Source organism: Lycorma delicatula, chromosome 6 (assembly GCF_047948215.1).
Source record: "Lycorma delicatula isolate Av1 chromosome 6, ASM4794821v1, whole genome shotgun sequence".
Lineage (NCBI taxonomy): Eukaryota > Metazoa > Arthropoda > Insecta > Hemiptera > Fulgoridae > Lycorma > Lycorma delicatula.
In genome coordinates this window covers 22,442,423-22,467,388 of record NC_134460.1, presented here as the reverse complement: position 1 = coordinate 22,467,388, position 24,966 = coordinate 22,442,423, and the positions used below count along the sequence as shown (strand labels likewise).

At 29.9% G+C, this 24,966-nt stretch overlaps 1 protein-coding gene across 1 annotated transcript in view; it reads left to right on the top strand.

The window, feature by feature from the left end:
* Window positions 1–11,847: 11,847 nt before the first annotated feature.
* The window catches only part of LOC142326585 (uncharacterized), a 354,985-nt gene continuing 341,866 nt past the window's right edge, over window positions 11,848–24,966 (top strand). Inside the window, exons 1-2 of the mRNA XM_075369170.1 lie at window positions 11,848–11,890; window positions 12,760–13,678. Of these exons, the coding sequence (XP_075225285.1) occupies window positions 11,848–11,890; window positions 12,760–13,678 (962 nt within the window). The remainder of the gene's footprint in view (window positions 11,891–12,759; window positions 13,679–24,966) is intronic.

The window sequence follows — 24,966 nt, the reverse complement described above, 5'->3', positions numbered from 1 at the left end:
GAGACCAGGTCTGAGTCAACTTGTACCCCAGTTCCCAGTGTTTGCGAGTCATCATCTCTGGAGGTTAGGGATCACTTCTGGATCTTTTTCCCTTCGTCGACTGATCTCATCTCTCTTGCCATCTGTGGACAAGTAATGCCTCCACTATACATCTCGTCCCTCTTTTGAACGAGAAGATCCATGGGCGTAAGTCCAACCACTACGCCAGAGGTATCGTCCGAGAAGGTCCAGTACCCGCAACGTACCCGGTTAAGAATTTCACGGCGTGCTCTCTCCTTTCCAGCGCGACGGATGAGACCACGCACCAGTCTCATCCGAGACCACCTGGGATAAGACCCTCCACTTCGATATTCAGGAACCCCTGATGTTGGTCATTATCCGACCAATGGCGGTTGGAAACGGTTGTTTAAGGGCGAAATTATAAAAGTCTTCTCTTTCCATTTGGTTATATTGTATAGAACGGTTTAATTATATGTTTAGTGTTTTCAAGTATATGGGCTAATTTCCTTGACACAACCACGATTACGTTAAAGTTTAGATATTTTAAAATATTTTTTGTCATGCTGTACAGAAGGTAGTTGCAATTTTTATCCATGCTTTCTTTGGTACTTCTTCACTACTTTTCTAAAGTAACATTGTTTTGCTGCATTTTTAAAATTGTTTGTCGATTATATTCTGTATACTATCAGTGGTCTTTTTAATAAAGATATTAAATCTGCTGAATCTTTAAAAAAAATTATTCTCCAGAGCACCCGATTTAGTCTGTTAATAATCATATAAAATAAGCTTTTGTTGTAATGATAAAAGGATTGGTGATGTACCTGTATATGAATTTTTTCAGTATATAACAAAACTAGGCTTTCTTATTGTTACGAATTAATACTTCTGCGAATCGGTTAATTTTATAGTTGAGGGTTGTATGTTAAGGTAGTTAGACGTGGTTGGAAGAGATCATAAAAAGACGATAGTAAGTTGTATAATAACTGATTAAAATGTCTACCGAGGCATTTGCATCGGTAGCATCCTGACAGAGGCCAAACTGATGACTGTGTTTTGTTGTCAAATTTAGAGCGTCTAAAAAACGACCTCCGATAAAGCCCTTCAGGCCTAGGAACGGAGGGGGTGATGTAACGACCGGAATAGTCACAAGGTGTCTTCTCCTACGGAGGGTCAGGATGTTACGAATTAATTTTAGATCCAAAAATGCTAACATCTATTTACCCTTCAATTTTATAGGTAAAATTAATTTTTTTATTGATATGATTTAACTTTTTTAAAAAATGTTCAATATATGGGAAATACAAAAACTAAAATAAAAAATATCTCAACCAAACTCATGGGAATATTGAGATTCTCTTTTTGGATTTCATATCTTCGTTACTCTTGAAAAGATTATTGATAAAAGATTAGACAGAGGGTATCCCTTTACTGTTCCATCTGTTTCCTTATAAATGTAATTAAGATGTAAAGTTTTATACATAAACCTGTTAACGTTATTTATTCCTCTATTCTGTATAAATAAATAGTTTGGATGAACAATAAATGATAATAATGCACTAAACCAATGTATAAACCCTGTGTTTATAACCAGTTTCATCCAAATTCATAATAGCTTTACTTTTATACATTTATAATATACCATTTATTTCAATAACTGTTTAGCATAGGTCTTTATCAGTATTTATTTTAGAGTCTCTTGAGCTTAATAAGCAATTGAATAAATTCTTAAATCAGAGGACAGGTGCTTTTTCATTTACACCAGTATCTGTTTTTTTTTTTTTTTTTTTTTTTTTTTTTTTTTTTTATATAGCAAGACAAAAACGGTTTTCTTAAATTTATGATAATTAATAAAACTATAAAAAATTTGAATTTTGTTTAGTAAAATACAATCTGTTAAATTGTGAAGATATAATCAGTTTTCTCAAAAAATATTATTAAACTCTGTGCTTACGATAAGCATAGTATATCATAAAGCACATCAGATATAACAATAAGTTCCACCGTTTTTCTGGTAAATTTTGTATTTAAGAATTTTTGTATTAAAAAAAAGAAAAGAAAAAAATGTAACATCAATTGAAAAGGTGACACCGGAAAACCAAACATTGAATGTATTTTCAATCAGAAACAAACACTGGCTCTTCACAATCTATCCACTATATTTTTTAGCGCTAAAGATGGTTTTTAGGCTTTACCGTCTAAACGTTTGAAGTTAGACTTAGTTATGTTATGGCAAACTTCAAAGAACTTGTGGTTGGTGTTGAAATCAGTACCTGTATTAAAAAACCCTGATAAAACAGAAAAGACTGAAATGAAAAGGGTTATCAAATTTGAAGTGAATAGAATAAATTTTCGTCCTAAATCAAACCAAAAGAGGAAGGGAACAAAAAAGGAGTTATTAATAAGTTTAAGAGAAGGATTTTTTTTTAAAGGCCAATAAAAGTAATTAATAAAACTGATTATAAAAACAATTACTTATAATTATGAATAAAACATTATAAATTTTATTTATCAAAAATTATAAAAAAGTACTAAATAGTAGAAGATAAAAGTTTTTAATTTTAAACTCTCTAAATTTCAACTTTTCGATGAGCTCTAAATTATGTGTTAGCAACTTGTTTTGAAATTGTTGCCAATTTTTGTAAGAATGAATATAATTTACCTGAGTGTTCAATTATCTCTCAGTCTGACTCTGTCTTGGATTGCCGGGCTCCATGGCGCGTCGGCCTTTTATCCGGAGGTCCAGGGTTCGAATCCCTGGCATGACATCATGCTACATCATCAGGCGTGGCATTTTCATACGCTAAAAAAATTGTCATTAATCTCATTCTCTGAAGTAATACCTGACGCTGGTACTGGAGGCTAAAAAAGAAAGCGTTCTTGAGTATTAAAAAATCTTTATCAAGGCATTAATTTTATTTAAATATTTGCTTTGATTTAAGTTTCGGCTTAATTTTTTTTAGAAAAATCTAATCAAAGAAATCCCTATAATATTTAAAATATTAAAAACGCGTACTTATTCGGTTTTACACGTATGTAAATATGTGTTCATGAATATGGATATGAATACTTTGTATAACGGGTCAGGTGAAAGAACAGTGTTAGTGTTTAATGGAATCAAATAAGTGTGAATAAAATAGTTCTCACAATAGGCAGACAATCAGCGATTTATAGCCAGTAATTTAAATCACACGTGTACAGCTGTGTGGAATCATCGCATTCGTATGCAGCACGTGGACTAATATTACCGACACATGAATTATTGGTCACATCCAACCGTTTCATTCCACAAATATATTGAAATGCATCAAAACTAATTTAATATGCAGACAATAATACTAATATATTTACGTAACTTGTGCATTTTCAATAAGGTTAGCTAAAATCAAATTCTGTTTCAGTCTTTTTAGAGAGTTTTTTGATGTAATATATTTTGTTATTTTAATTATAATTGACATGTTATCATAAAATGTGATTGTGGGTTTGTTTTTGTATTCGTACTGGTTTGGATTTCAGTTGCGTATAAAAAATGAAGACTACTAGATATTTTTCCATGAATATTTACTATGTTTTTTACGAGTAGAATAAAAAAAAAATGTTGTGGTTTAATTATAATATGGAAATTTCGAGGAAAGTTTATGAAATTTTTTCTAATATTACTGATGTAACAGAAAAAATATAGTTTGAATGTTTAAAAAATAAATTACAGAATGTATTGCGTCATTTAAACTAAAGGTCACATAATCTCGTATAAAAAATATTTTAGAAATTTTCGGCCATCAATTCTTTGACGCATTACAGTTTAATATTGTTTTTTTTTTTTTTTAGTTTGGTAAAATTGAGGTTTTATTGGAGAAACTAAGAAAACTAAGCTTTTAATATCCGTTTTTCTCTTAGAAATATAGAAAAAGAATTAGAGTATTGGTTTAAATTTTCCCTTCTTAAACCGTACAATAAACTTTATTGGTCTTCTGCTATAAAAAGTCTAAAATTAATTCTGAAACTACAGTTTGTATACTTATGTTTTTGGCTCTGTCAAAAAATAAAAACATGAGGATCCTGTTTCTCGGGGCTCATAAGATAACGGTACAGAACATGTGGGCATCAGTTAAACTCAGAAATAAGTGCGAGTGTGGGAAGTGGAGACCTCTTCGCTGTGAGTACTTCTAGAGAAACTGCCATCAGGGGAATGACTTGTTCGGCCAGATACTGGAAGGCATCCATGTTTTCTGGCCACCGGAATAACAACACGCACAATTTATTACGCTTCAACTAGGTTAGGTTAGATTAAGTTAGGTTCAGATAAGACTGTGTCAGATGGGAAGAGGCGAGGCGTGAGGTGATCGCCACTACTGGTGTTTTGACACCTGAGAATTTGGTGGAGGCGATGCTTTCTGGGAGGCGAAACTGGACATCATTAGCTAGATGCTCATTACCATCATGAGGGAAAAAACTCAGGAAGAGGTGGAAGATGACACCGACGAATAGGACGCTGGGGTATTAGAGTAGGAGAAGGGTGGACAGCCCCGTTCATGATGGGTGGGATGGTGAGGTGTCCCACTCTCGATGATTGGGCGAGGACTTCAGGGGAGGATAGGTTGGGGTAAAAAATAATTAGTAAGGTGTAAAGACCCAGCCCCAGCTGGCTGGATGGCGATGCTGGAAACTTGTTTTTAGGTGGGTCCAGCAGACCTGCCTGGTGAGTTAGAGGCAAAGGCACCCCCTGGAAACGTGTAGTGCTTTTTTCAAAGTGACACCGGTACCAGGGGTAAGAATAGAAAAAAAAATAAATTTCAGATAAAATCTCAGAATGGTCGACCTGAGACTATACAAGACTACATTCATACATATCATCTTCATTCATCCTCTGATACCTTACGGTAGTTTCAGAGGCTAAACAGATAAAGAAATTAAGGTTCAGATAAGATGGCTGGCCTCAGTAGCGGGAGTGATAACGTCTCAGCCTTTCATCCAGAGGTCTCAGGTTCGAATCCCGGTCAGGCATGTCATTTTCACACGATACAAAAATTTAAGTTCATCTCAAGCTCTGAAGCAGTATCTAACGGTGGTCCCGGACGTTAAAAAAGGAAAAAAAAAGATTCAACCAAGATAACCCACACGGTCAGGCATGGCATTTTCACATACGCTACAAATCATTCATCTCATCCTCTGAAGCAATTTCTAACGGTGATCCCGGAGGTTAAACAAAAAGAAAAAGAAAAAACCCATCGGATTCTTCTAGTGTTTAACTCGTTATCGCAAATCAGTTGATTTTGAAGTCGAGAGTTCTAAGGTTCAAATCCTACTAAAGGCAGTTATTTTTATACGGATTTGGATACTAGATCGTGGATACCGGTGTTTTCTTTTTGTTGGGTTTCAATTAACCACACCTCTCAGGAATTGTCGACCTGAGACTGACAAGACTACACTTCATTTATATTCATACGTATCATCCTCATTCATCCTTTGAAGCAATACCTAACGGGGGTTCCGGAGGCTAAAGAGAAACAAAAGAGAAGAGGTTCGGATAAGATAGTTTTTTTGAAAAATGGAGCCGTCTGTTACAGAAACTCTAACTTTATGAATATAGCAATAATTTCCCAAGAACAACATACACAGAGTGCCTATGCCTAATTTAGAATTATTACAAAACCAGGAATTCTGGTTTCAATGTGATTATTTTCTTCCTAAAGGTCAATCAACTAAAATTAATTTCATTAATTTATTTTACTTAAATTTCTGTTTCATTAATATTTTCAACTCAATTTTTAATACCTTAAGGTACTTCCTAATTAATGGTTTTTTTTCCTGTTCTCCGTTACTTATATTTATCTCTTCAGTAGAGCGCATCTTCTCCCTTTTTGTACCGTCCGTCATACAATATATCCTCTTTCTAAATTATATCTCTTTCCTTCTCTTCTATTCCTCTTCTTAAAAGCAGTTTCCAAAAAGTTTAAAAGATCTATCATTATGATTAAATAATTTCATAAACATGGACATCATCCGATTCCTCTCATTCATACAACATTCTCACACTAACATCAGTAGTTTTTCATTTTTCTTCCACATTATTTATCATTTTTCATCTCTCAGTTTATTCTTCTTTTTTTTTTGTCTTCAGTCATTTGACTGGTTTGATGCAGCTCTCCAAGATTCCCTATCTACTTATTCTACTTCCCTATCTACTTTATTCTTCTAGTTAATAATTTTCTTCTTGTTCACATTTTAACTACTTCTATCTATCTTTATCTCTTTTTATAACTGTTTAAATTTTGCAACCGTAAAACAAAGAAAACCAACAAAATTACGTTACTATAACTTTTACGCATCTCTACGTCTACTTTACTGCTCACAACCTTTTACTAATAGAAATTCTGGTCATTCTCCCTTCTCCAGTTCTTAATAATCTCCGCCTATTCTGTCCTCACTATTTTTATTTCTGTTTATTCATTTGATTCTCCGCCTATCTTCAAGTTTAATTTTTTTATTTTTTATTTTCAGCCTACCTTTCTCTTTCACTTTATACTGTTGTAACAACAGTATTATTTACAATTTTTTATACTCGGTGTAAATAATATAATATCAAACTTTTTATTCAAACTATATCTCCGTACTGATTCTCATTCGATATTTGTTTGGTACAGTTTTGCATCCATCTCCTTGGCTTACACGTATCTTTTTCTTCTGTTTTCAGCTCCAACATTTTCTCTCATTATTTTTACAAGCGTCTCGTGACAGACACTTTACTAGATCTACGGAACATGCACTGAAAAATTATATTTTTTCCTAGTTTAAGTATTTTAAAATAATTTAAAATATTCATATCGCATGGGAATAAATGTAATAACATTTATCCTAAATTTAAACCGCGTATCTGTTATTTCTCAACAATTCTTGCTAGCATTATACTTTGTATCCCTGAAGATATCTTAGCAGTATACGTTTGTAATCAAGATTGATGTTACACCCATTCTTCTCCTAAATTTAAACCATTCATCTGCTATTATTTCTCTAAATTTCCTGCTAGCGCATTTTATTTAGTACTCCTGAAAATTTTCTTAGCAGTATATGTAATAAAGACTGATTTTCTGTAACTTTAACATATTGTTTCCTTTGTTCTAAGTTATTAATACCATATGTATTCTTAAAAATTATTTTAACTATTCATCATTCCATCATATTCTGCTATACAATGAAGCTATTTCTTGAAACTGTCAGTCTGCAGAAAAATCTGCTAATTAATAAACACTGCTAACAAATTCACTGCTATTCTGCTAACAAATAAATGAATACAAATGTTCACCATACATACATCATACAAATGTAAAAAGAATTAAAATGATAATTCAATATTTAATTTGAAAAAAATCATTCAAAAAAGTTTATTTTTTCATACTTAACCATTTAAATCAGAGAATAATCCATGAATGTAAAAAATTAAGCATTAAAAGAACTGGTTTTTAGTGCTTAATCCTTTAAATCAAATCATAAAAAATGAAATCTATTAAGCTAATATAGGTTGGGTCTTTAATCTTCAGTGATTAAGTTATGGAATGTCATTTAAAATCATTTTCTGCACAAACAGGCGTTTGAGGAATTCTGAAATACGAAATTCCAGTTTATAAAAAAGATGTACGAAAATTCAATAAACGTAAAATTTTATTTTTAGAAAATTAACATAAAAGAATGAATCTCCCAAAAGAATGATGGATGCCCCCTTTGAAAATTCCTGGGAAAGTATTTTATGGACTTCATTCTTTAATATGAAGTATTTATCTTTCATTACATATAGTTATTTTTCAGAAAGATGAGAAACCCTATTTAAAGAGAAAAACTAACAGTAAAATTATAATACTTTCCTGGCATTGGTTGCTTATTCTTATAGAATGGAAAAATATACATGAAAAAATTAACTAAGATTTCTTTTTTGAGGAGGAAAGTAATTTATGATGAAGTTTTATTCTTAAATAAACCAAAAAGTTTTAAAAATTCAAAAAAATTATTATTTTTAAATTTTTTTTCTGTTTTCCCAGTTCAACATATCTTCTTGAATATTTTTTTCGTTTACTGTGTTAAATGAAAGAAACTGAAATAATTCCAATTTTTGAGTTTTTTCCAGTAGAAAAACTAGTAAAAAGTTACCTAAAAGTTTTTTTTTCGGGTTGGAGATGAATTATGATGATTTTTTATTGTAATATTGTTGGTAAAAGTTTAAATAAATCAAAAAACAAATTGAAAAATTAAAAAATTAAGAAATCGATGTTTTTAAACTTTGACCGGCTCCCCCACACACAATAAAAATTTCTTAAAAGAAATTTCTTTTGGTTTTTTGCACTACTGCTATGCCTAGGAAGACATTAAAAAAATTCAGTTAAAAATATACAATAAATAAAAAGATAAAGCTTTGAAATAAAGCTATTAATGCTATGAATAATATAACTTTATTTGATCTTTGGGGAAGGGGAAATGTTAGAAAAAAATATTTAAAAAAATGGTAATACGAGTATTAAGCATGCACGCATGTTCTGTACTTAATATACGTAAAATGGAATTATATTTTTAAATTTTGAGAAAATTGACCCTCAAAAAACCCTTCCACTTCCTAGAGATAATGATCCTAAATTTTTAGCAAATAATTTACCCTTATTTACGAGTTTCTTCAAAATTTCATCAAAATCAATTTACCCAATCAAAAGTTATTAGCTTTAAACACCTCAATACACGTACGTAGACGTGACAATTTTTTTTTTTTTTTTTTTGGTTTTCTGGGATTCCTGGGTCATGAAACATCGAGAAATGCAAAAAATTCATTTTTGACTGATTACCATACTTTCCTTCTTTTAGGATAACTCTAGAGCTATGATGTAAAGAAAGTAAAAGGTTTTCCTGTTTTTAAATGTTTTTTGAAAGTTTATATTGGTTTTGATTTTCATCCACGTTTTTGTAAAATTGGATACTGAGTATAAGAATACACTCGAATAAAAATGTTTATCATCATGAATCATTATAAATAGTTTTAAGATATACGAGGTTTAGGCGTAGACTAAAATAAATTCATATTATTTAGCCGTAGTGAAATTAATTTAGATATTTTTGCGTTTACTGTAAACAGATACAAATTTTGAATATCACAGTTAACTCACTCCCAGTTTTGTATGTAAAGCTACGATAACACATGATAAAAGAGTATTCTGGGTATGAGTAGACAACTCAATCTTTTATATTTACATAAAACTACAAAAGTTAGTAATCATTCGGGCATCACTTATAAACGACTGATATGTTTTAATGTAACTTTCAAGTGGATCTCATCTTAGTTCGAATTCAGATTATACATTGCTTTTTCTAAACTATCATGGTTACATCCTCTCTCTCATGATTAAAAAAATTGGTTTCAACAATTTTTTTTTGTTTGAATTCTTTTTCACAAAATTTAAGAAACACATCTTCATGAAAATAATATAACTTTTGTCCGTTATAACTTTTTTTATCATTTATCATTAACCAGTCAAAGAGATATCCCCTCCTAAACGTTTAAAATAGCGGATAACTATTTAATGTATTTACTATAGAATACTTTTACAATTAGGTTTTTAATAAATTTATTTTAAATTCACAATGGCTATTAAATATTAGCCACATATCTTTGTACAACAACAAAGTTGCGTTTTCATTAATAATAAAATAAGTTCGCCAGCTAATTTAAATAAGTTTAACTATTTTTTTGTTTTTTTTTTACAATTTTTTTTAGATTCTTGTTTATAAGTTTTGTGACCATTCTCAAATTTTAAATTAAAAACGATAACTTGAAAAGATATTTCTTTTGTATAGTGTTTAGTTAAAGTGCTGCTTATATGACTGTTAATTTAATTACTTATTTTCATTAATTTATTTTTTAACTTATATTCTTACATATACATTTTCCTCCATGTTTAATGGACTAAATGACCATCTAATTTAGATTTTAAATAAACAATTTTTGTAAACAGTTTTTGAGAAAAATCTGGTTTTCAATTTAATTCATTTTTTTTTAATAAAACTAAATTAAATACTCTGAATTATTATGATTTAAGGAATATCACCTTTAATTTTATTTAAAATTATTTCATTTTTTTTTTCTGATGTTGATGATGTTGATTTATTTTTATAACTTATTACAAATGTATACAAGTAATAATTTGACATATGATATTGATTTGAGTTACTTTACATTTTAAGAATATTTTTTTTATTAGCAAGATATATAATTTTTAACCTAGTTTTTATATGAGTAATATTACTGACAAGCTGCGTTTTTGTTCCTGTTTTTTAGTGATTTATTTAATTTTTGTTGTTTTTCATACTTGTAAAATATTTTGCATTTATATTCATTGTTATTAATTTTTTTATTGATGATATTGCCACATAAGCTTGAATCTTGTACGTGGGATACGAAAGTGGAATTTTGTAGCGTATGAAAAATACCATGCCTGACCGGAATTCGAACCCGGGTCTTACGAATGAAAAGCCGAGACAGTACCACTGGCGTAACGGAGACCGGCATTCCTTCAGTACTGTTATTTTTTGCAATTTGCAAATTCATTTTGAAAACTACCCTGAAAGGACTTTCAAGAATGCTTTGCCTTTGTCTGTATTTTAAAAGGAATTCAATTTTTCTGTGTCTGGTTTATTCATGTGCATGTGAACGCGTGCACGTGTAAGGATTTATTTTTTACAGTCTATGAATTCGTTTCATTTTCGTTACGTCAGCTTCACTGCCAGAACGTTATGGAGATATCTGAAAATAATTAAGCTCAAATTAAATTTTCTTTTGCCGTTAATTCAATCTTTTCAGTTTTTGGGCCTTTGGTATAATTGTTCAAATGCAATACGAATCATTTATGAATCAAATTATGAACTAATAAACTATTCTGAATGAACCAACTTATTGGTTCGTTTATAAATAAATTAATTCAAACAAATTTAAAAATAATTAATCTTTAATTAGCTTTATATATACTAATAAATAATTGTTTATGGATTTGTTGTTTTATTTGATTTTTATTCTTTTTACTCTTGATTGTTTGCGTTTCTAAAATATTTAATTGTTTTATTTTGTGATACCGATAATTTTTTCCGTTTAATACCTAATTAAAATAATCCACATTTTGATAAGTTTGTTTTTATAAACTTACAATTTCTTACTTCTCTATTATTTCTATGGACTTTATTCAAATCATTTTACTCAGAATTAAATTCTCTTTAAGTTTTTTAAACTTTTATTTGTTTATTACAAGGTAGTGTGTTTTTCGACTCCCAATATTTTGTCTTTTACCCGAAATTTCTCGAAAACTACTAAAAATATAGTTCTGGGACTTATTTTTTTCAGTTTTCATGTCAGATTTTATATCACACTATTAACTATATTTTCCCCTTATTCTGAATTCCAAGAATTACAGTCTGGCTTAATTTTACCGAAGGCGTACAAATGAGGGCGAAATCTTTTGACAGCCGACACTCGCCAACGAAGCGTTTCTGAACAAATGTTTGTATGAACTTTCTTCTTTATTTTCACCAGTAGTACATGTCCTGAAAGCTTGTTACATTTTTGGTGAATCGCTCTTTATATATTGAGACTCCCAAAAGCTAGTAAAGATTGTTAATTTTGGGAGTTTCTTCCTTGATTGTTGCCTCTTTCAAATTTATTTGACAAATAGTTTGTTGCCACAGCAACAGGATAATCCATTAATGTTCCTTGATCAATCTCTATTATTGTGTCGTTGATGGCACTCATCAGTTTAAGAGGTTTGATCAGGACAAGTTGATTCCTTTGAAACGTTAAACTTCTTTATCTTCCTCTGTTAAGAGACCATGACTTACGACAGAAACATTGGGTCATGTTTAGCCTATTGGAGTTTATTATTCTACCATGATAGTTGATCCTATAGTTTTTTCTTCTAATGTTTTTGTCCCTGAAACTGGAAACATAGCATCTGAAACATATGACAGATCATGCTTTTTCTTCTTTTTTTCTTAATTGCTAGTTCGTTGATGTTTCTTAAGTTTTGTATTGTGTCGATAATTTATCTAATTTGTTGCAATGAATTTATCAAGACATTAAATTCCATTGATGTAATTTTTTGCTTTTGTCATCAGCTAATTAAGAAGAAACTTTTGAGAATGAAGTAGATAGTGCAATTTTAACCAAAGAACCTTTTCCAGATATCTTTGACTTGCTCTTTGAATCAAAATTTACTTATTTTTTGCAGCCTTTGTTGAGTGATACTTTAATATAAAAAACAAAAAACAGAGAAAATTCTTGGCCACACAAAATTATTTATACCATAGTTAGGTCTATTAATGTTAAAACCATGAGAGGAGAGAGATTTTTTCATATATTCTCGCCGTTTACACATCACTGGCTGTTTCTATAAAACGTCCAACAGCACTTTTCTGGGTTTCTTTTATAAGCCATCAATACACTTCGTAATCACCTTTAGTAACACAAATGGTCTGACCGTAAACAATTTATAACTGTAAACAAGAATCGTAAACAATCTGCAAATACAAGTCGTGTACATTATTTTTTTCTCAAAGAATTCATGGAACATACTTAAAATCAGCTTATTAAAAAATAATAATGTTGTTTATAAAATATTTTTGATTTTTTTGTACTTAGTATTTTCTGTTATGATTTGAAAATAAATCCAAATTTCACTAATGAATATGTTAATTTAACAAACCATTTTTTTAATTATTGATTTGCAAATTTGTTTGTTACAGAATGTGTGCTAAGGCTGTGGCAAGAAAGTGGAAACTTAACTTGGAATTCACTGCCGGTTACAAGATCAAACGATTGTAAAGTATTATTTCCTCGTGATTCTGGACTGATAGGAGGAATACAAGGACCGGGACTTGTTGTTAGATTAACGCGCCTGAATGTACCTTGTTCGGCCGGTAAATTACAATTTATATCTGGTAAAAATACAGTGAGACATCTGTGCGGTAAATTAGAAGAGATATCACCGTCGTCTAGGTTACTGTATTTTCCGTCTGGTATTAAACCGTATTTACTTGTCGAAGGGAGGCCTATATTCGTTATCGATTATAAATTTGTAGATTATTGTTATAATATAACTTTGACAGGTAGAAACGGTTCATTCGATGTGGTACCGAAATTAAAATCACCGACCGGACTCCACTGCAATTATCAAATATTATTACCTTACGGATATCGCGCCAGTATCAATTTATATGTCGGTGAAGGAAATACTTTGAACGAGCCTTCAAGATTAGCTGTCCAAACAATAAGACCAGAGTCGGCCGATCCTGTTTGCAAAGGTCTGATGGTAAGATTGTGGGACGGACCTACCTCTTGGTTTTATTGCAGTAATTCCGGTGATACGTTACGCGAATTATCCGTCCTTTCCCGTGAAAACCGCGTATCGATTCGAGTGACTTCGTCGCCGTTATCTGACTCCATACAATTACGTTTATGGTATGAAACTGTACCCGTCGCTGAATTAGTGCAGGAATGTGAATTCGGTTGGATTGCTATCAGGCATTATTGCGTCATCGCTATAGACGATCGAAAATTACCTTGGCGAGCGGCAGAAGAGGACTGCGTCAGATTGGGAGGTCATCTGGCATCAATTCGCAACGAACATGCACAAAGGGTCATCGACAATTTACTTATACACAGGTAAGCTACATCTGTTCTAATTTATACTTGCTTTGTTATATTATATTCTAGTATTAGGCCTCCCGTATATTAGCCTATACATATCAAATTAAGAAAGAACTGACGTTCTCTTTCTGAAACTTTGCACTTTATGAAATTCGACTAGTAAATGGATACTAAAAGGAAAACGCATTTATTATTTGTTCTTATTACGATGTTTACCAAACTATAATTAATTTAATTTATTAAGTTTTATCTCATGATTTTTTCCAAAGTAGTCATTTTGTTAAAATAAGTTGAAAATTTATACTGACCAGTCATTAAAATCAAAATTGTAAAAAATTAATTGAAATGTTCGTTCAGTGTTTATGTAAGATTTATATAAGGTTGTTAATTTTAAATTATTTGTTGTTTTGTAATAGCATCGTTATGAAATAGTGTTGTTCTTTATGATAAGGCATATTACAATAAAATTCACACAAATATTACAATAGTATTGCCTTTACCAGTTGTGTCCTACAAAATCATTCACGTCAAGACGTAATGCCGAAAAAAATCATGGAATATTTCATGACTGATACCTCTATGCGAGTTTATGCACAGGATGTACCAGGGATGTACCAGTCGCGGCAATGCTGATTTGTTTGATTGGGTCGTGAAAGATTTAAAAATTTTGATACCCCATCAACTCTGAGATCCCTTTAGCATTGTACAAAACATTATTTTATCATTTACAATTTACAATTTACATCTACAATTTTTTCTTTTTTACTAGTAACTTAGTTTGTAGATTTCAGGAAATGCGGGTCTATTTAAAAAAAAAAAGACTTTTAAATATGCTTTGAACCCGTTGTAGAAAGGTTTATTTAGATTATCTACTTTTCTCTTCACTCATATCATTAGTCTAAATTTTTGTGCATGGTTTCCAAACTTTTTTAACTTTTCTTGCTTTAGAAATAAATTTTGAATACTGAGGAGTCTCAGCTTTACACCACACGCTCTGCTGTCGCTGAATAAGACTATTGTATGATACTCTTGACTAACCCGCCGGGATAGTCTAGTAGTTAAAGTCGTCATAGCAAAATCTGCTGATTTTTGAAGTCTAGGGTTCTAAGGTTCGAGTCCTAATAAAGACAGTTGTTTTTAAACGGATTTGAATGCTATACTGCCGATACCGTTGTTCTTGGGTGGTTTTTTTCCCTGCTTCCCGGAACCAGACCCCCAATTAAGCATGAACACGGTTCAGGGAGGTGCCTTTGCCTCTAGTCGCCAGACGAGGGAAATGCCAGGCCCGGCAATGCCGTTCCCTGCCTCATCACCCAGCAACCGAGACTAGGTCCTTTGTTTTTACCTCTAACAGGGACACCCCCGAAGGTTCGGCCCTACCGGGATTCAGTCTTTTAATTCAGGGACTCGAGAGTCCCCGCACTTCATCACCACCACCGTCCACCCGTGCAAGCACGGGCAAACGGCAGCTCCATACGGAGCTGTCCTTCACCCACTCGCTTCCCGATATTTCAGTTGCAGTATTCCTGACACAAATCCCGTTACTGTGTCGAAGTCCACCTAACTGCGTAACATCGTTCCAACGATAGTCCCTACCTCGAGATGCTCAGTTACGGCAGTACAGTCGCGGCGTTTGTCGTCCCATCGCGGACACCGGAATATCACGTGTTCCGGCGTGTCTAACTCCCGACAGTATGGCGAGAAGGGGTCTTCAGCTCTTCTTCGTCCATACAGGTATGAACGAAAGACTCCATGGCCGGTCAGGAATTGTGTCAGCCAGAATCCCAGTTCGCTAAACTTCCTCTCGGCTCACGGCTCAATGTGGGTGGTTTGGTTTCAATTAACCTTACCAGAAGTGGTCGACCTGAGCCTCTTCCATATTACATGTTTACCGGCACATTTACACTTAAATTGCCTTACATCTGCAGCTACGTCAGTTCTGGCAAGCCGATAACGGTAATTGCATTTCGCTATATACACTCACCCAGACCCGACAACAGCTGGAAAACTGGTTGGAGAAAACAAACTCTGGAAAAAGTGAGCTCTTGGAAAAACATATACCGTAGACTTCACAAATTTCGCAATCACATTTTACTTTTAAAGATTATCAATAATTCTTTATTTAAAAATAATTTTTTGAATAAATATGTGGAAGTTTAAACAGCACCGCATATAAGGACGACTAGTATCTTCCTTAAATCGATTTTATGAATTTATCAATTTCTTGGCCAATCCGAGACGATGTAAGAATATTTCTCCGGAAGACTATATTTAAAATTTTTTTCGATCCTGAAATATTTGAGATTACTAATTCTGAAAGTAAAGAAGGACAGAAATTGGCATTGCCAACTGCAATTCTCAAATTATCTGACCTGAGATTCAGGCTAACTGGGTCTTCTAACTAGTTCTTTCAACCGTTTTAAACACGCCTTAACAGATCATTTTATAAGACATACTGCTGCTCTAACCAAATGAGGATGGGCTTCTTCTCCCTTCTAATAAACAACAAACCATATTATGAGGCCTTCTAGGCTTTCTTTTTAACTTTACGACCAGAGATTGGCTTTCAGAAATGCAACTTGTATTTAAATTTTTTCAATAGAAGATGTATTTTTTGTGATAAATTTAATAATGGCATGACGTTTGAAATATTTGAACCCTTTCCTAGGAAAGGGTTCAAATATTAGTTGCTTAATTAATTAATTAATTAGTAAAGTGTTTAATTAATTAGTTGCTTAAATAACCAACTTTATTATAATTTTATAGTGCCCTGTAAAATAAATGTTTTGATTTTTATTAAAATATATAGTGTACAAACCAGAAACAATTCAGAATTTACGAATGAATGAAACAAATTAATATATACGTGTAAGATAGCTTCGGTGTTGTTTAGGCGGTAGGAAAACATTAACGTGGAGAAATTAAATAAATTAGGGTCGGTCCTTTTAGGCAGCGTAAATCCAATGCAACCTTAACATTCATTCCCTCAAATACTAATACGACGGAAAGTAAGAGGTAGGAGCAAGATTATTTGTATTATTTGTAATACTCAAATAGTTTACCGGCACATTGCTTTACCACAACGCATACCTATTTCTCAGGTCTTGTCTATTTCTACTAATTTAACTGTAACTAAGTGAGAAACATTTTAATCAAAATAATAGTTTTTGTACTTGTAGATATATTAAGAGGATAAAATTAAACATTTTGTTCAGATCTATATAAAATTACAGGAAATTACAATATAAATAAATTTAAATATGCCAAAAATTATAAAATAAATAAAAAAATGAGGATTAAAAAATAAAGTTGAATAATTATTGAATTTTATTATTCGTTAATATCTGTTTTTCGTAATGTCTTTACGGTCACTTTAGTTTTAAATATTAGTTCTCAAATTTTTTTTTTTGGCAAACCGAATAACGCCTGATTAAAAAGGTAATACTGAAATAACTTCACTCGTGTATATTTTACTTCAGTTTCTACTACCATTATATGCAGTTGAATAATTCACCATAGAAACTAACTGATATTCCCTGTTAATTTTCAGTTCATCTCAGTTAATTTTATCAGTTTATAAAGTATCCGTTTCAATAAAATTTTTAAAAAAGTTCCCTACTTGTTTCATTTTTTACTGGATCAATTCCTTAATTACAAATATTTTTATAACAAAATTTTCATGACAAAAATCCAATTTGACAGGAAAAAGGGACCCTATTCCACATAGTTTTAAAGTATGTTATTCTCTAAACTATTATTTTTTCTTCATTATTATTATTATTATTAATTTGTTTTTAATATTATTTAAATTAAATAATGTCATTAAATATTTAGTTAAAAACTAAATTAACGATTAATACTAGTTATAACTGTTTTTACATATTTAATCTAACCATTATTTTAATTAAATTACTTAAAATTTGAAGTTATCAAGTTGCGTAGACAACTTGTATAGGAACTTAATTTTCTATCACAATCTCAACTAGACTTGTTTCGGCTTACAGAACTCTCGTTCCGGTATTCGGTTTGAAAGTATGTTCTTTATTGGTTTCCTCTGTACAGATAGGAACAAACTTGGATAATTATCCTCTCAATCTGGGAAACAGGGGAAATGATTTATTAGGTTTTTTTACCGGAGGAACTTAAAAAAAGATCAAAAGCCTATACAATTAAATTAATTTTTTTTTCTTTTAGGATGTACTTATTAATAAATAAAAATATAAAATATAAATTTAAGAAAAAAAAAATAAAAAAAAATGCAAAGCAACAATTTATAACTTGTTTAAAAAGAATTTCTGATCAAAAACAAAATCTGTTAGATATTATAGACGTAGATAATCAATTTATTAGATATTTATTTATTTAAATTTCACTAAAAAAAACTGCATCAGTATTAAACGGAAGAATTGGCATAAGTAAATTGCTTTTATCTGAACAAATTTTTTTTTTAAGAAGAAAACAATATGATTTTGGTAGCAGGATTCTTTAGCTCAAGCTGTGATTTTATTTTATATTGTTAATTTCTTTTTTTAATTGGATATCGCCGTACACCTTACAATTCTATTCTTAGTTATACACTCAAAATTTTTTACACATTATATTTACTGGGTGATCATTTGAAAAGTTAACAATTTAATTTTCAACAGCTATCAGTCCCATTTTTTTCTGTTTGCAGGCATGTATACTATTCTCGAGGGGCACCTTTTTAAAATTATGTTCAAAGGGATGGAACCCACCCTCTCCGCTTAACATACCCCAACTGAAAAATCTTAAACGGCAATGGTAACATTTAATTACATTAATTGACAAACTGAAAAAAATAATGAATTTTGATGAAAAGAAAATCAAAATTCGCCCACCCCTTTGCTCGGTAAGTGCGAAAAACCATTTGAAGTAGTACTTTTTTTAAATTTCAGTCCAACAAAATAATTATAAAATTACGTGATATAACTTCTTAAACAATTTGAAATAACCATAATCTGTGGATTAAAATTGTGAAAAATAAATTTTTTAATTTCCAACACAAAATTTTACCTTTAAATATTTTCTAAATTTTCAAGGATTGAAAACTTATTTTTTTTTTAAATGAGAAAATGTAGCTTGTGACACATCATTGGAAGGCCCTTTGAATGACAAGTAATCTGATTTAAATAAAATAAAAATTGGTTCACTGGTATTGAAGTTATTATTAAAAATGTGGGGTTTTAGGGTATGTGAAGATACTGTGTTACTGACCCAAAGCATTAGGTCTGAAATTACCCGATGTATATATATATATATATATATTCTTTTTATTTATTTTTTTTTAGGTAGTGAAGGAATATAGAAGCAATATTTAACAATTTAATTTTTAACTTTTCGTTTACTTTTATTTAGTTTTAGTCAGTGTCAATTCCAATATTTTTCGAAAATTTCCAGCGATTTAATTTAAATTACAGATACATATTAACTTTCATTTTTATTCATTTTAAATTATCTTTTAATTTATTCTTACTCATCAGGTAAGAATAAATAAAAAAAGCATCCATTGACATCAGATAAAAGAAACTGGAGTCTAAAACCAACCGTTCCAATGATATATTAAAATTTGAAATTTGGGTAAGTAACCTGGAGGACAAGAGATCTCAATCCCTTGAAATTATTGAAAATCTCTATTACTCCCCGAAGCTAAAATGTGGTTTGAAAAATAACGATTTAAATATCACAGGATTTTAATTTTTTTAAATTCAGCAAGTTAAAATAGTGAAAGTATAAATATAATTTATATTTAAATTGCTCTAAGCACCAAAATTTGGAAAATTCAGCCACTACCGTTGCATATAAAGTAACAGTGGCCGTGTTGGAAATTACAGTGACTGTGTTACAATTGAAAACAATTGTCAATGTCAATGGCATATTTATATCTGGGAGGCTTGATCAATAAATAAATTATTGATCAAGCAAAACGAAAAGGTTTTAATTCGATCATTTGGAACTATATTTATCGGGCAGTTTTGATAGTTGAAACTTATCTCCAGCAGCTAGATTAGATACTTAATGCTTTACATTTTACTCTCTCTTTAACTTTTATCTCTGAGATTATCCTCTTATAACTATAAAGCATTATATCTTTCAAAGTATAAATTTAGATACTTTTATTGATTTTCAATAATTCTTTTTTTTCTGCTTCCTCACGGTTTCTTTGTTTACAGCAAACTTTGATAACTGTAAAAAAAAAAAACAGAGAAATAAATGAATATAAAGAAAGTTTCTCCTTGACAGTAATTATTCAATGATGCTGCTCTACAACTACAGAAATAATACTTATTATATTGCTTTTATTATAAGCTTATTAATTTGGTTAATATGATCTTTAATTCTTTTTAATTATTTGTCACTTCATTTAATTTTTGTTTCGTTAATTGATTACGTTTTAGTTGAATTTATTTATAAATGAGAGAGGCCTATTATTGGTAGTAGAATTCGTAGTGTGTGGTTATTTTTGCAACTATTAGCATTGTATAATCGGTCTATACATTTATCTAAATTTTCTACTCTGATGTCGATTTTTTCATTGTAGTAGTTTCTTATAGGTCAGTGTGTACGATTCCAATATACATAGGATTCATTCATGGTTAAACAAAAAAATGTATATATATATATATATATATATATATACAGGGGAAATGATTTATTAGGTTTTTTTACCGGAGGAACTTAAAAAAAGATCAAAAGCCTATACAATTAAATTAATTTTTTTTTCTTTTAGGATGTACTTATTAATAAATAAAAATATAAAATATAAATTTAAGAAAAAAAAAATAAAAAAAAATGCAAAGCAACAATTTATAACTTGTTTAAAAAGAATTTCTGATCAAAAACAAAATCTGTTAGATATTATAGACGTAGATAATCAATTTATTAGATATTTATTTATTTAAATTTCACTAAAAAAAACTGCATCAGTATTAAACGGAAGAATTGGCATAAGTAAATTGCTTTTATCTGAACAAATTTTTTTTTTAAGAAGAAAACAATATGATTTTGGTAGCAGGATTCTTTAGCTCAAGCTGTGATTTTATTTTATATTGTTAATTTCTTTTTTTAATTGGATATCGCCGTACACCTTACAATTCTATTCTTAGTTATACACTCAAAATTTTTTACACATTATATTTACTGGGTGATCATTTGAAAAGTTAACAATTTAATTTTCAACAGCTATCAGTCCCATTTTTTTCTGTTTGCAGGCATGTATACTATTCTCGAGGGGCACCTTTTTAAAATTATGTTCAAAGGGATGGAACCCACCCTCTCCGCTTAACATACCCCAACTGAAAAATCTTAAACGGCAATGGTAACATTTAATTACATTAATTGACAAACTGAAAAAAATAATGAATTTTGATGAAAAGAAAATCAAAATTCGCCCACCCCTTTGCTCGGTAAGTGCGAAAAACCATTTGAAGTAGTACTTTTTTTAAATTTCAGTCCAACAAAATAATTATAAAATTACGTGATATAACTTCTTAAACAATTTGAAATAACCATAATCTGTGGATTAAAATTGTGAAAAATAAATTTTTTAATTTCCAACACAAAATTTTACCTTTAAATATTTTCTAAATTTTCAAGGATTGAAAACTTATTTTTTTTTTAAATGAGAAAATGTAGCTTGTGACACATCATTGGAAGGCCCTTTGAATGACAAGTAATCTGATTTAAATAAAATAAAAATTGGTTCACTGGTATTGAAGTTATTATTAAAAATGTGGGGTTTTAGGGTATGTGAAGATACTGTGTTACTGACCCAAAGCATTAGGTCTGAAATTACCCGATGTATATATATATATATATATATTCTTTTTATTTATTTTTTTTTAGGTAGTGAAGGAATATAGAAGCAATATTTAACAATTTAATTTTTAACTTTTCGTTTACTTTTATTTAGTTTTAGTCAGTGTCAATTCCAATATTTTTCGAAAATTTCCAGCGATTTAATTTAAATTACAGATACATATTAACTTTCATTTTTATTCATTTTAAATTATCTTTTAATTTATTCTTACTCATCAGGTAAGAATAAATAAAAAAAGCATCCATTGACATCAGATAAAAGAAACTGGAGTCTAAAACCAACCGTTCCAATGATATATTAAAATTTGAAATTTGGGTAAGTAACCTGGAGGACAAGAGATCTCAATCCCTTGAAATTATTGAAAATCTCTATTACTCCCCGAAGCTAAAATGTGGTTTGAAAAATAACGATTTAAATATCACAGGATTTTAATTTTTTTAAATTCAGCAAGTTAAAATAGTGAAAGTATAAATATAATTTATATTTAAATTGCTCTAAGCACCAAAATTTGGAAAATTCAGCCACTACCGTTGCATATAAAGTAACAGTGGCCGTGTTGGAAATTACAGTGACTGTGTTACAATTGAAAACAATTGTCAATGTCAATGGCATATTTATATCTGGGAGGCTTGATCAATAAATAAATTATTGATCAAGCAAAACGAAAAGGTTTTAATTCGATCATTTGGAACTATATTTATCGGGCAGTTTTGATAGTTGAAACTTATCTCCAGCAGCTAGATTAGATACTTAATGCTTTACATTTTACTCTCTCTTTAACTTTTATCTCTGAGATTATCCTCTTATAACTATAAAGCATTATATCTTTCAAAGTATAAATTTAGATACTTTTATTGATTTTCAATAATTCTTTTTTTTCTGCTTCCTCACGGTTTCTTTGTTTACAGCAAACTTTGATAACTGTAAAAAAAAAAAAACAGAGAAATAAATGAATATAAAGAAAGTTTCTCCTTGACAGTAATTATTCAATGATGCTGCTCTACAACTACAGAAATAATACTTATTATATTGCTTTTATTATAAGCTTATTAATTTGGTTAATATGATCTTTAATTCTTTTTAATTATTTGTCACTTCATTTAATTTTTGTTTCGTTAATTGATTACGTTTTAGTTGAATTTATTTATAAATGAGAGAGGCCTATTATTGGTAGTAGAATTCGTAGTGTGTGGTTATTTTTGCAACTATTAGCATTGTATAATCGGTCTATACATTTATCTAAATTTTCTACTCTGATGTCGATTTTTTCATTGTAGTAGTTTCTTATAGGTCAGTGTGTACGATTCCAATATACATAGGATTCATTCATGGTTAAACAAAAAAATGTATATATATATATATATATATATATATACAGGGGAAATGATTTATTAGGTTTTTTTACCGGAGGAACTTAAAAAAAGATCAAAAGCCTATACAATTAAATTAATTTTTTTTTCTTTTAGGATGTACTTATTAATAAATAAAAATATAAAATATAAATTTAAGAAAAAAAAAATAAAAAAAAATGCAAAGCAACAATTTATAACTTGTTTAAAAAGAATTTCTGATCAAAAACAAAATCTGTTAGATATTATAGACGTAGATAATCAATTTATTAGATATTTATTTATTTAAATTTCACTAAAAAAAACTGCATCAGTATTAAACGGAAGAATTGGCATAAGTAAATTGCTTTTATCTGAACAAATTTTTTTTTTAAGAAGAAAACAATATGATTTTGGTAGCAGGATTCTTTAGCTCAAGCTGTGATTTTATTTTATATTGTTAATTTCTTTTTTTAATTGGATATCGCCGTACACCTTACAATTCTATTCTTAGTTATACACTCAAAATTTTTTACACATTATATTTACTGGGTGATCATTTGAAAAGTTAACAATTTAATTTTCAACAGCTATCAGTCCCATTTTTTTCTGTTTGCAGGCATGTATACTATTCTCGAGGGGCACCTTTTTAAAATTATGTTCAAAGGGATGGAACCCACCCTCTCCGCTTAACATACCCCAACTGAAAAATCTTAAACGGCAATGGTAACATTTAATTACATTAATTGACAAACTGAAAAAAATAATGAATTTTGATGAAAAGAAAATCAAAATTCGCCCACCCCTTTGCTCGGTAAGTGCGAAAAACCATTTGAAGTAGTACTTTTTTTAAATTTCAGTCCAACAAAATAATTATAAAATTACGTGATATAACTTCTTAAACAATTTGAAATAACCATAATCTGTGGATTAAAATTGTGAAAAATAAATTTTTTAATTTCCAACACAAAATTTTACCTTTAAATATTTTCTAAATTTTCAAGGATTGAAAACTTATTTTTTTTTTAAATGAGAAAATGTAGCTTGTGACACATCATTAGAAGGCCCTTTGAATGACAAGTAATCTGATTTAAATAAAATAAAAATTGGTTCACTGGTATTGAAGTTATTATTAAAAATGTGGGGTTTTAGGGTATGTGAAGATACTGTGTTACTGACCCAAAGCATTAGGTCTGAAATTACCCGATGTATATATATATATATATATATTCTTTTTATTTATTTTTTTTTAGGTAGTGAAGGAATATAGAAGCAATATTTAACAATTTAATTTTTAACTTTTCGTTTACTTTTATTTAGTTTTAGTCAGTGTCAATTCCAATATTTTTCGAAAATTTCCAGCGATTTAATTTAAATTACAGATACATATTAACTTTCATTTTTATTCATTTTAAATTATCTTTTAATTTATTCTTACTCATCAGGTAAGAATAAATAAAAAAAGCATCCATTGACATCAGATAAAAGAAACTGGAGTCTAAAACCAACCGTTCCAATGATATATTAAAATTTGAAATTTGGGTAAGTAACCTGGAGGACAAGAGATCTCAATCCCTTGAAATTATTGAAAATCTCTATTACTCCCCGAAGCTAAAATGTGGTTTGAAAAATAACGATTTAAATATCACAGGATTTTAATTTTTTTAAATTCAGCAAGTTAAAATAGTGAAAGTATAAATATAATTTATATTTAAATTGCTCTAAGCACCAAAATTTGGAAAATTCAGCCACTACCGTTGCATATAAAGTAACAGTGGCCGTGTTGGAAATTACAGTGACTGTGTTACAATTGAAAACAATTGTCAATGTCAATGGCATATTTATATCTGGGAGGCTTGATCAATAAATAAATTATTGATCAAGCAAAACGAAAAGGTTTTAATTCGATCATTTGGAACTATATTTATCGGGCAGTTTTGATAGTTGAAACTTATCTCCAGCAGCTAGATTAGATACTTAATGCTTTACATTTTACTCTCTCTTTAACTTTTATCTCTGAGATTATCCTCTTATAACTATAAAGCATTATATCTTTCAAAGTATAAATTTAGATACTTTTATTGATTTTCAATAATTCTTTTTTTTCTGCTTCCTCACGGTTTCTTTGTTTACAGCAA